Genomic DNA, 12,952 nt, shown 5'->3' with positions numbered 1-12,952 from the left:
ACTTGGGAGGCTGAGGTGAGAGGATCGCTTGAGTCTGGGAAGTCGAGGCTGCAGTGAGCCATGATCGTGTCACTGCACTCCAGCCTGAGTGACAGAGTGAGACTCTGTCTCAAAAAAAAGAAAAAAAATCATTAGTTGGACCCATCCCTTTACCCAGCGTTCCCCTCTAGCCACCATCCCACTTCTCAGTTCCTCATTCTCTGCCCCTGATGCTTATCTGTACTTGCTGTTTCATCTTTGTCATCTCTTTTTTTCTTTTTTTTGAGACAGAGTCTCGCTCTGTCACTCAGGCTGGAGTGCAGTGGCGCGATCTGAGCTCACTGCAAGCTCCGCCTCCTGGGTTCACGCCGTTCTCCTGTCTCAGCCTCCCGAGTAGCTGGGACTACAGGCACCCGCCATCATGCCTGGCTAATTTTTTGTATTTTTAGTAGAGACGGGGTTTCACCGTGTTAGCCAGGATGGTCTCGATCTCCTGACCTCACTATCCGCCCACCTCGGCCTCCCAAAGTGCTGGGATTACAGGCGTGAGCCACCACACCCAGCCACTATAAACTTATTGTCAAAATACATCACTCTCTAGGATCCTGACACCATACTTGCCCTGTTTCCCCTTCTACTTTACTGGATGCTCTTTTCCAGTCTCCCTTGCTTGTTCTTCCTCTCTACTATCTCTAAACAATGCTGTATTTTAGGGTTGCATCCTCTGCTGCTGCTGTTTCTCTGTCTTCTCTTTGCTCAGTTTATACTGCTCCATGCTTTTAAAATTCATCTACAGTTGATACTCATTATTTGCAGATTCTGTATTTATGAATTTGTCTACTTGCTAAATTAATTTGTAGTCCCCAAATCAATATTTACACTGCTTCTGTGGTCATTCATGTACATGCACAATTAGTGAAAATGTGTCTTCTGATGTTCTCGATCTCAGCTGAGGGTGAATAAGGTGATGCTCTACCTTTTTGTTTCAGCTCTCATGCTGAAACAGTCTATTTAGTGCTACATTTTTTTTTATTTTTGTGCCTTTTATTTGTGATTTTGCTGTTTACAGTGGCCCCCAACTATAGGCTGAAGTGTTATCTAGTGTTCCTAAGTGCAAGAGGACTGTAATGTGCCTTATGGAGAAAATACATTTATGAGACAAGCTTCATTCAGGCATGAGTTAGTGCCGTTGGCTATGAGTTCAATGCTAATGAGTAAAATACATATATTAAATAAAGTTTGTTTAATCAGAAACACACATAAAAACAAGATTATATATTGATCAGTTGATGAAAATATGACTATTTGCAACTAGTTGCAGGAACCTAACTCTGTATTTTCCCTAGGAACAATTGTTCAGTATTTGCTAATTCATTGTTCATGGTGACTTTATAGAACAGGACTACTGTGAATAAGAATCAACTATATATATTATTGGATCTAATTTATATGTTTGAACTCCATACTCATGTATTCTACTACTCTTCAACTCTATGTTTGGATGTTTAATAGGTATTTTAAACTTAACATGTCCCAGACAAAACTCATGTTCCCTTCCAAAATCTTTCCAATCTCGATACATTGTACAATTAGTTCTCTATCCCATGCACAGGTCAGAAGCCTAAGAGTCATCCTTCATTGTTATTAGGCCTGACATAAGTACTGATACTCTGTCATCGAGTCCTGTCAATTCTAGTTTCTATATATATCTTGAATCCAAGTGTTGATTGCTATCTTGCATATAGCCCTAGTCGAAACTACATCTCTTTCCTAAGCTACTGCAATAGCTTCCTAACCGATCTCCCTGCCTCCATTCTACCCTTCTGCCCGCGTAGATCCTCTACGTAGAAGCCAGAGTGAGCTTTCAAAAGCACAAATTATATCATGTGACTCCATTGCAACCAGAATAAAGTTCAAACTCCAAGCAATGGTGCTGTATCATCTGGCACCCAACTGTTCTCTGACATCATCTCTCCATGCTTTGTTTTCTGTGTTCCCTCCTCATCAGCCGTTGTCCTGTTCCTTAAGAATACCAAGCTTGCATCTTTCTCGAGACCTTTCTGTTTACTGCTATTTCCACTACAATGCTCCTCCCTCATTTTCATTACTGCTTTCTTTACATCACTCAGATCTTTCCAATGTGGCTACTTTTTGAGCAGCTCTCCTATTCATTCCTTTAATATTGCCCTTTTTATTTGCATGCTTGTTGCCTGTCTTCCCCAGGTAGAATGAAATTTTCTTAAAGACAGGAAACTTTATCTTTTTTTTTTTTTTTGAGATGGAGTTTCGCTCTTGTTTTCCAGGCTGGAGTGCAATGGCACAATCTCGGCCCACTGCAACCTCCGCCTCCTGGATTCAAGCAATTCTCGTGCCTCAGCCTCCCTAGTAGCTGGGATTACAGGCGTCTGCCACCATGCTTGGCTAATTTTTGTATTTTTAGTAGAGACAGGGTTTCACCATGTTGGCCAGACTGGTCTCAAACTCCTGACCTCAAGTGATCCACCCACCCCAGCCTCCCAAAGTGCTGCTGGGATTAGAGACATGGGCGACTGCGCCCAGCCAGGATCCTCAGTATCTTTAGATATTATTTTAATAATATTCTTATACATCATAGAGTTTCAGTAAATAGTTACTGACTTGACTCTTGACTAACTGGGGACTCTGATGAAGTATCACACATGGTTGACTGGTAGAAAATGAATTAGGTTCCGATAAAGAGAAAAAGAGAAAAGAAAATAGTAATTTGTTTAAAACAAACCTAAAACAAACAGAAACCCCTAATACTGTCTCACCATATATACAGTTATTGTTTAGTTCTATAGTAATTTTTCAATAAGTAAATTATAACTAGGTGAATATGAACTTTAAAATTTAATACCTCTTGACTTGCGCCTGGTATAATTTGTTATTTGAGTTGTAAAGGATGCTAATTTTATCTACCTCTTTTGATCAGGAATAGTTATCTGATAACTATAGCCTGTTTTCTTAATGGCAAATTGATATTAATTGTTCCTCTGTTAGGAAGAAGAAAGCATGTAGGCCATTTTGAAGCACAAATACAGTTTAGAGTCCTTAAAAATGGTGTTAGCATCATGGATTTATGTGACCACAGGATTGTCAGCTCACATCTTTTGGAACTTAGTCTAGGCATTTATAAAGCAAATTATTTTACATATTAAGCTTAAAGATGGTAGAGTAAGTAAGATAATCTCTAAGCATTAAATTCATGATCTATAGGACAACCAGGTTATCAGCAAGCAGAATGGAGTGAGTTCATATGTATAGAATCTTAAGTTGGAGGGAATTTTACTTCCGTGAGCCATAGTACAGTGAATAAATTACGTGTAATCTGGATTAGAACTGAATACCAAGACAGACGTTTGACAATGTTTGTGATGTCCTGATGTTCTTTAATCATATATCTGATATTCTTATACTCTATTCCCTTCAGGCTGGCCCTCACTGCCTTGAATAAATTTGAAGAAGCAGTTACAAGTTATCAAAAGGCATTAGATCTTGACCCTGAAAATGATTCCTATAAGTCAAATCTGAAAATAGCAGAACAGAAGTTAAGAGAGGTATCCAGTCCTGTAAGTTGTTAATGCCAAATGAGTGAAGTATTTTCTGTCATTCACAATTTATTGTAGTTGTAGTTACTGAACTGATTCTCAGATATAATTGTTTTACAGACAGGAACTGGACTGAGCTTTGACATGGCTAGCTTGATAAATAATCCAGCCTTTATTAGTATGGTGAGTATACTTTCTTTTATGCCTCTACTGGCTATGTTTTCCATAGAGCTATGTAGCTATGCAATTTTTTTAAGAAACAAATAAGTGAGTTTTTGTGGTGGTGGTTGTAGTGGAGTATTGATATAAGGCTATCACAGGGTTCTTTTTTTTTATTTCCAACTTTTATTTCAAGTGCAGGGGTACATTATGCAGGATGTGCAGGTTTGTTACATAGGTAAAACGTCTGCCATGGTAGTTTGCTGCACAGATCCTCCCATTACCCAGGTATTAAGCCCAGCATCCATTAACTATTCTTCCTGATCCTTCCTCTCTTCCCATCCTCTGCCCTCCAACAGGCCCCAGTGTGTGTTGTTCCCCTACATGTGTCATTGTGTTCTCATCATTTGGCTCCCACTTGTAAGTGAGAACACGTGTTATTTGGTTTTCTTTTCCTGCGTTAGTTTGTTAAGTAAAATGGTAAAATGGCCTCCAGCTCCATCCATGTCCCACCAGCATTCCGTGGTGTATATGTACCGCATTCTCTTTATCCAGTCTATCATTGATAGGCATTTGGGTTGATTCCATGTCTTTGCTATTGTGAATAGTGCTGCAATGAACATATGCATGCATATGTATTTACAGTAGAATGATTTCTATTCCTTTGGGTATATACCCAGTAATGGGATTGCTGGGTCGAATGGTATTTCTGCTTCTAGGTCTTTGAGGAATCACCACACTGTCTTCCACAATGGTTGAACTAATTTACATTTCCACCAACAGTGTTAAAAGCATTCCTTTTTCTCCACAACTTTGCCAGAATCTGTTGGTTTTTGTTTTTTTGTTGTTGTTGTTTGTTTTTTTTTTGAGACAGAGTTTCACTCTTGTCACCCAGTCTGGAGTGCAATGGTGCGATCTTGGCTCACTGCAACCTCCACCTCCTGGGTTCAAGCGAATCTCCTGCCTCAGCCTCCTGAGTAGCTGGGATTATAGGCACCCACAACCACGCCTGGCTAATTCTTGTATTGTCAGTAGAGATGGGGTTTCACCATGTTGACCAGCCTGGTCAAATGACCTCTGGTGATCCGCCTGCCTCAGCCTCCTGAAGTACTGGCATTACAGGCATGGGCCACCACACCTGGCCTGTTTTTGAGTTTTTAATTATAGTTGTTCTGACTTGTGTGAGATGGTATCTCATTGTGGTTTTGATTTGCATTTCTCTAATGATCAATGATGTTGAGCTGTTTTTTCATATGTTTGTTGGACACATATATGTCTTCTTTTGAGAATTGTCTGTTCATTTCCTTTGCCCACTTTATAATGGGGTTGTTTTTTTCTTGTAAATTTATTTAAGTTCTTTATAGATGCAGGATATTAGACCTTTGTCAGATAGATAGATTGCAAAAATGTTCTCCAATTCTGTAGGTTGTCTGTTTACTCTGTTGATTGTTTCTTTTGGTGTGGAAAAGAAACTCTTTAGTTTAATTAGATCCCATTTGTCAATTTTTTCCTTTGTTGCAATTGCTTTTGGCATCTTCATCATGAAATCTTTACCTGTGCCTATGTCCTGAATGATATTGCCTACGTTTATAGAGTTTTTATAGTTTTGGGTTGCACATTTAAGTCTTTAATCCATCTTGAGTTGATTTTTATATATATATGGTATAACAAAGGGGTCCAGTTTCAATTTTCTCCATATGGCTAGCCAGTTCTCTCAGCAACACTTATTAAATAGGGAATCCTTTCCCCATTGCTTTTGCCAGGTTTGTCAAAGATCAGATGGTTGTGAGTGTGCAGTCTTATTTCTGGGTTCTCTGTTCTGTTCCACTGGTCTATGTGTCTGTTCTTGTACCAGTACCATGCTGTTTTGGTTATTGTAGCCCTGTAGTACAGTTTGAAATTGGGTAGCATGATGCCTCAGCTTTGTTCTTTTTGTTTAGGATTGCCTTGGCTGTTTGGGTTCTTTTTTGGTTCCATATGAATTTTAAAATAGTTTTTTCTAATTCTGTGAAGAATGTCAATGGTAGTTTAATGGGAATAGCATTGAACCTATAAATTGCTTTAGGCAATATGGCCATTTTCACGATTTTGATTCTTCCTATCCATGAGCATGGAGTGTTTTTCCACTTGTTTCTGTCTTCTCTTATTTCCTTGAGCAGTGGTTTGTAGTTCTCCTTGAAGAGTTCCTTCACTTTGCCTGTTAGCTGTATTTCTAGATATTTTATTCTTTTTATGGCAATTGTGAATGGGAGTTCATTTGTGATTTGACTTTCAACTTGCCTGTTGTTGGTATGTAGGAATGCTAGTGATTTTTGCACATTGATTTTGTATCCTGAGACTGTGCTGAAGTTGCTTATCAGCTTAATAAACTTCTCAACTGAGACAATAGGGTTTTCTAGATATAGGATCCTGTCATCTGCATATAGGGATAATTTGACTTCCTCTCTTCCTATTTCAATACGCTTTATTTCTTTATTGTGCTTCATTTCCCTGGGCAAAACTTCCAATACTATTAATATGTTGAATAGGAGTGATGGGAGAGGGTATTCTTGTCTTGTGCTGGTTTTCAAGGGGAACACTTCCAGCTTTTGCCCATTCAGTATGATATTGGCTGTAGGTTTGTCATATATGGCTTTTATTATTTTGAGGTATGTTCCTTCAATATCTAGTTTATTGAGAGTTTTTTATATGAAAGGATGTTGAATTTAATTGAAGGCCTCTTCAGCATCTATTGAGATAATCATGGGGTTTTTGTCTTTAGTTCTGTTTATGAGATGAATCACATTTATTGATTTGCATATGTAGAAACAGCCTTGCATCTCGGGAATGAAGCCTCCTTGATTGTGATGGATAAGCTTTTTGATGTGCTGCTTGGATTCGGTTTGCCAGTATTTTGCTGAGGATTTTTGTATCAATGTTCATCAAGGATATTAGCCTGAAGTTTTCTTTTTTGTTGTTGTATCTCTGCCAGGTTTTGGTATCAGAATGATGTTGGCCTCATAGAATGAATTAGGGAGGAGATCCTCCTTTTCAATTTTTTAGAATAGTTTCTGTAGGAATGGTACCAGCTCTTCTTTGTACCTCCGGTAGAATTCAGCTGTGGATTCATCTGGTCCTGGGCTTTTTTTTTTTTTTTGGTTGGTAGGCTATTTATTAGTGCCTCAATTTCAGAACTCATTATTGGTTTATTCAGGGATTCAGTTTCTTTCTGGTTCAGTCTTGGGAGGATGTATGTGTCCAGGAATTTATCAAGTTCTTCTAGAAATTCATTAGTAAAATTTCTAATTTATGTGCATAGGACTGTTTATAGTATTCTTTGATGGTTGTTTGTATTTCTGTGGGGTCGGTGGTAATATCCCCCTTAGCATTTTTGATCGTGTTTGTTTGAATCTTCTCTCTTTTTCTTCTTCATTAGTATAGCTAGCAGTCTATCTATTTTATTAATTTTTTCAAAAAAACTAGCTCCTGTATTCATTTTTTTTTTTTGAAGGGTTTTTCGTGTCTCTATCTCCTTCGGTTCAGCTCTAATCTTGGTTATTTCCTGTCTTCTGCTAGCTTTGGGGTTTGTTTGCTCTTGTTTCTCTATTTCTTTTAGTTGTGATGTTAGGTTGTCAACTGGAGATCTTTCTAGCTTTTTGATTTGGGCATTTAGTGCTATAAATTTGTTTCTTAACAAGAAAGAAATTTTAGCTGTGTCCGAGATTCTGGTATGTTTTATCTTTGTTCTCATTCAAAGAAGTTCATTCTTCTCCTTCAAGAAGTTCAAAGAACTTCTTGATTTCTGCCTTAATTTTATTATTTACCCAAAAGTCATTCAGGAGCAGGTTGTTCAATTTCCGTGTAGTTGTGTGGTTTTGAGTGAATGGAATGCTGTGTGGTGATGAGAAGAATGTATATTCTGTTGTTTTTTGGTGGAGAGTTCTGTAGATATCAGGTCCACTTGATCCAGAGCTGAGGTCAGGTTTGAATATCTTTGTTAGTTTTCTGTCCTGATGATCTGTCTACTATTGTCAGCAGAGTGTTAAAGTCTCCCACTATTATTGTGTGGGAGTCTAGTCTCTTTGAAGCTCTCAAAGTACTTGCTTTATGAATCTGGGTGTTCCTGTATTGGGTGCATATATATTTAAGATAGTTAGCTCTTCTTGTTGAATTGAACCCTTTACCATTGTGTAATGCCCTTCTTTGTCTTTTTTTTTTTTTCTTGAGACAGAGTCTTGCTCTGTCACCCAGGCTGGAGTACAGTGGTGCGATCTCGGCTCACTGCAACCTCTGCTTCCTTCTTTGTCTTTTTTGATCTTCTTTGGTTTAGAGTCTGTTTTGTCAGAAACTAGGATTGCGACCACTGCTTTTTTCTGTTTTCCATTTGCTTGGTAAATTTTCCTTCATCCCTGTATTTTGAGCCTATGTGTGTCTTTGTATGTATAGTGGGTCTCTTGAATACAGCTCACTGATGGGTCTTGTTTTTTTATCTGGTTTGCCATTCTGTGTCTTTTAATTGGGGTATTTAGCCCATTTACATTTAAGGTTAGTATTGTTATGTGTAAATTTGATCCTGTCATCATGATGCTAGCTGGTTATTTTGCAAACTTATGTGGTTGCTTCACAGTGTCACTGGTCTGTATACTTCAGTGTGTTTTTGTAGTGGCTGGTAACAGTTTTTCCTTTCCATATTTAGTGCTTCCTTCAGGAACTCTTGTAAGGCAGGTCTGGTAGTAATGAATTCCCTCGGCATTTGCTTGTCTGAAAAGGATCTTATTTCTCCTTTGCTTATGAAGCTTAGTTTGACCAGATATGAAATTCTGGATTGGAAATTCTTTTAAGAATGTTGAATATTGGCCCCCAATCTCTTCTGGCTTAAAGGGGTTCTGCTGAGAGATCTGCTGTTAGTCTGATGGGCTTCCCTTTGTAGGTGGCCCGGCCTTTCTCTCTGGCTGAATGGCAGGGTTCTTAACGTGTCCATGTACCTCCTGTGGGAAAGCCATGGATGGACTTTAGGAAGCTCATGGAGTTTCCCAAAATTATATATAAAAATCTGTGTACATGTGTATTTGTGCATTTTTCCAGGGAGAGCATCATATTTTCCATGAGATTGGCACAGGAATCTGCCAATATATGAAAGGTTAAAAACTACTCTCTTACATAAAAGTGGTCCTAGGAAGATATCTAACATCTGCAGTTTGAGTATTTGGCCATTGTGGTTCCCTAGGCTTGCCCCTCAGCATTGTCTGCCTTGTTTTCTATCTTTAGAGTTTCTTTGATATAGATAGATAGATAGATACGATAGATAGATACGATAGATAGATAGATAGATAGATAGAGGTATAGATATCTCATATGTATGTCTTCTATTCTTACAAAACAACAAAATAATGTATGGGCCTTTTTGAGAACATACACGCTCTGGTCCAATATGTGGTAACTTTGATTTAGTGGGTTTAGGATGTTACCAGGGCATATCAAGCTCCTGGGGTGACTGTGTACTTTGGATGAGAATTATTTTATCACATGATATGCCCTTGGAAGGCAGGAGTCAGTTTTTATTCATCTTTTGTTTCCTTCAAAAAATGTGTCTTGCATCCATTAAATCTTCTGTTGAACTGAAATGCACAGATGACTCATTCCCAGTGAGATAAGTCTTTTTAGCAATTGGTAGTTTTTATTTTTCCCTTATCAAATTTCGGCCTTCTTACCATGCTAGCAAATACATGTTTTGTAGATCTTGTGACTTCATTTTTTTTTTTAAGCATGGTTACCCATTCTGGGACTCAGGTTATGGCATTGTAACAAGATGTGAAAAATTGAATTCTTTTAGTTTCAGATTTGGCTTAGGCTCCAAGCTGCTATGTACCAAAATAAGGTGTGAGACCACCATGTAGGAGTTGCAAAAGATGGGGATACAAAACATGTTTTGTGACTCATAAAAAAGGCCAGGTTGATGGAAATTAAAACATGATTTTTGGAGAAAGCTATTAGAGTTTTAGGGCTCCCTATATGAAGGAATTAGGGAGGCTTGCTCTTATCTCAAGCCCTCACTGAGAAAGGGCCTTTCTGGTACAGAGACTTTCTACCTGATAGTTCAACTGGATAGCCAGTGGCAGAATTAGCTGTGTGGTTTGGGCAGTTACTGTACTGATGAGAATGGAGCAGAGGTGTTTCCTGTGAACCAAGGTGAGCACACACAATTGTGAGAGAGTGTGTCTGAATATGTTCAAGAGGCTTTCCTGGAAGTGTGACAGGATCCCAACACAGAGAATCTCTGGAGGACTGTCAAGAACCTAAGACTGAAGGGAAAGTCATAGCATCCATCCAGAGGGTAAATTACCCTTTTCAAAGAATAGATAAGAAATCTCCAGGGGCCTAGGGAAAGGAGAAGTGTCTGAAGAACACAAGAAAGTACCCCATAAGAGAATCACAGTAGTTTCTGAATACCTTGCAAACTCAAAAAGCACCAATGCAAAACTAGTAGGAGAATACCAGTCATCAAATAAGAACTTTGCTGCTCCTTTCACCTTTCCCTCCATTTAACCCTCAACCTGGAGGGCCACAACTCTTAATCAGCAAGCTGGGGGAAGAGGACTGGAAGCACTACAGGATAAAGAAGCACTATAGGCCTTGGTGTGGTGGCTTACACCTGTAATCCCAGCACTTTGGGAGGCTGAGATGGGCGGATCACTTGAGGTCAGGAGTTCCAGACCAGCCTGGCCAACCTGGCGAAACCCCGTCTCTACTAAAAATACAAAAATTAGCTGGGCATGGTGGTGCACGCCTGTAATCCCAGGTACTTGGGTGGCTGAGGCAGGAGAATCACTTGACTCTGGGAGGCAGAGGTTGCAGTGAGCTGAGGTCATGCCATTGCACTCCAGCCTGGGTGACACAGTGAGACTTCATTTCGAAAAAAAAAAAAAAAAAAAGCACTATAGGACAGCGGTCCCCAACCTTTTTGTAACAGGGACTGGTTTCATGGAAGACAGTTTTTCCATGGACCATACCGGGTGTAGGGGGTAGGGGCAGGACGGGGAGAGAAGCGTTAGATTCTCTTGAGGAGCACTCTACCTAGATCCCTCACATGCGCAGTTCACAATAGGGTTCTTGCTCCTATGAGAATCTAATGCTGCAGCTGATCTGACAGGAGGTGGAGCTCAGGCAGTAATGCTTTGTCGCCCACCGCTAACCTGCTGCTGTGCAGCCTGGTTCCTAACAATCTGTGGCCCAGGGGTTGGGGACCGCTACTATAGGAAACAGAGCAGTCAATGGTGCCTCTTTTCTACTACAACCGGTCAATCTGTAGCAGGCCCATGCTAGGAAGGGAGAAGTTTTACCTATAAATGAAGCTTTATGTATTTGATTGTTACACCGAGACATTAATTGCTGAACTGGAGGTCATTTTATAGAACTTAAAGTGACAGGAGGATTGCTTACTGAAAAGTGACTGGAAAAGCATAGATCTGTTCTAAATTTCCTCTAGGTCCTAGATTCTGGGAGAAGGGGAAGAACTACTGTTGCAGAACTAGTTTAAAGGGATTGCAAAACACAGCGTTTCATGTTTATAGCTCATACATCCTGCTTTTCCTGTGTAATGCCTTTAGTGTAAGTGTATGGGTTAGCTCAGAGGCACCAATCCTGACTGGGACTTCAGGAAATTTTTGAATTACTTATGAATCAGTCAGTGATCTTTCTGATAATATAAGCAAGTGGTGGCTTTTCCCAACACCTCCTAGAGAGTCTGTGAATAAAACCTATTGTCTACAAAGATTTAGACTAAATTCAAATTTTACATAAATATTGTTGACATTACCAATTTGAGGGGAAAAAAATGTGATGCTTTCAAAATAGAATGTTTTAAAAGTGTGTGTGCACATAAATATAATTCCCTGTGCCACTGTAAGCATGGGAAGGATTGAAATTGCTGGGCCCCATGGAGCAAAGTCACATCTCTTAAGAGCTCATTTGGAATGGACCTTCTCAAGTGTAGGAGATCCCTTAACTATACTTTTAAAGTTCCTATTTTTCCTTTTGGCTTAATTGGTCTGATCAGCAGTAGTAAGTAAACTGCTGTCAACATCCTCAGTTTATAGTGTTGTTTGTAATCTCTTTATCCTCACCATGTCTTCTTAATGCCACTTTTTCTAGTACCTCCTCTCTTTTTACATTCCCCTTTACTTTGCATAGCACACTGAAACTCTACAAAATGTTAGTGCATACATGATTTAGCTTTCATTCTTCTAAAAAAAAATCTTTGTTAAAGATCCCTACATATTAACTGCCTTTAATGGGAGGTGCTGTTTTTCAATTCCAGGCGGCAAGTTTAATGCAGAACCCTCAAGTTCAACAGCTGTAAGTATATAGAAAGAGCTTATTACACTTCCCCAACCCTTCTACTTGCCAGGCTCCTAATTTGAGCACATCAGCTAAAAAATGATGAAACTGTTCTGAATGACAGTTGGAGCTTAAAGCCACACACATTTGGCCTAGCCTCTGGTATAACATGGGTATATTTTATTAACTTTTCCTCGTCCAGTTGTCCTATTTGTTAAGAATATATACCAATCCCAGTGATGTATTTCTTGTGTACTCTAGAATGTCGGGAATGATGACAAATGCCATTGGGGGACCTGCTGCTGGAGTTGGGGGCCTAACTGACCTGTCAAGCCTCATCCAAGCGTAAGTATTATTTAAAACAGAAATAGTGAAGATGTATTTTATGTTTTACAGCCTATCTCTATGGTGAGGGGTCAGGGCTTTCTTTTTAAATGTTTATCTTTTACCGTTAGTAACTTTGGCCTCCTTAATGTTACTAAATCTGAAAGAAGTTCACGAATTAGAACCACCTTTTAGACTGCAGGGCAGGGATCCATGCCTAGATAGTCTGGCCAGCCCTGTCTGTTGAGAAAAAGAACCATGTTTATTATGCCTTTTCTTCCCCCCGTTCATTATGCTTTATTTGTGGGGACTTTCAAGTACCAGCAGAATCTTTTTCTTCTTTTCTTTTTTGGCACCATGTCAATAAGGCAGGTGAGGGACAGATATTAGAAAAGCAGATAATTTATATCCCTACCCAATGGCTAGAGAAACTGAGGTACAGGTTAGTGACTTACTAAGGAACCCATAGCACATTCAGTCTTTTCATTTGCAGCCTAATTTTAATTTTACTTGATTGTGTTGTCAGCACGAAATTAGGGTCCTTGGTTTTTAAGTGGGGGTATCAATACTATATCTGTGCCTACAGAGGGTCCCAAGGATTGGTG

At 39.3% G+C, this 12,952-nt stretch overlaps 1 protein-coding gene across 3 annotated transcripts in view; it reads left to right on the top strand.

The window, feature by feature from the left end:
• The window catches only part of SGTB (small glutamine rich tetratricopeptide repeat co-chaperone beta), a 57,215-nt gene that overhangs the window by 38,873 nt on the left and 5,390 nt on the right, over nucleotides 1-12,952 (top strand). For 2 of the 3 annotated variants that reach the window (XM_024247280.3, XM_002815605.6), the window contains exons 7-10: nucleotides 3,431-3,569; nucleotides 3,669-3,731; nucleotides 12,004-12,041; nucleotides 12,285-12,368. In XM_024247280.3, the coding sequence (XP_024103048.2) occupies nucleotides 3,431-3,569; nucleotides 3,669-3,731; nucleotides 12,004-12,041; nucleotides 12,285-12,368 (324 nt within the window). The remainder of the gene's footprint in view (nucleotides 1-3,430; nucleotides 3,570-3,668; nucleotides 3,732-12,003; nucleotides 12,042-12,284; nucleotides 12,369-12,952) is intronic. The other variant, XM_054556416.2, reaches the window with a different exon arrangement.

Source organism: Pongo abelii, chromosome 4 (assembly GCF_028885655.2).
Source record: "Pongo abelii isolate AG06213 chromosome 4, NHGRI_mPonAbe1-v2.0_pri, whole genome shotgun sequence".
NCBI classification, from domain to species: domain Eukaryota; kingdom Metazoa; phylum Chordata; class Mammalia; order Primates; family Hominidae; genus Pongo; species Pongo abelii.
Note: the sequence above shows the minus strand (reverse complement) of the source record. Positions and strands in the feature narration are given on the sequence as shown.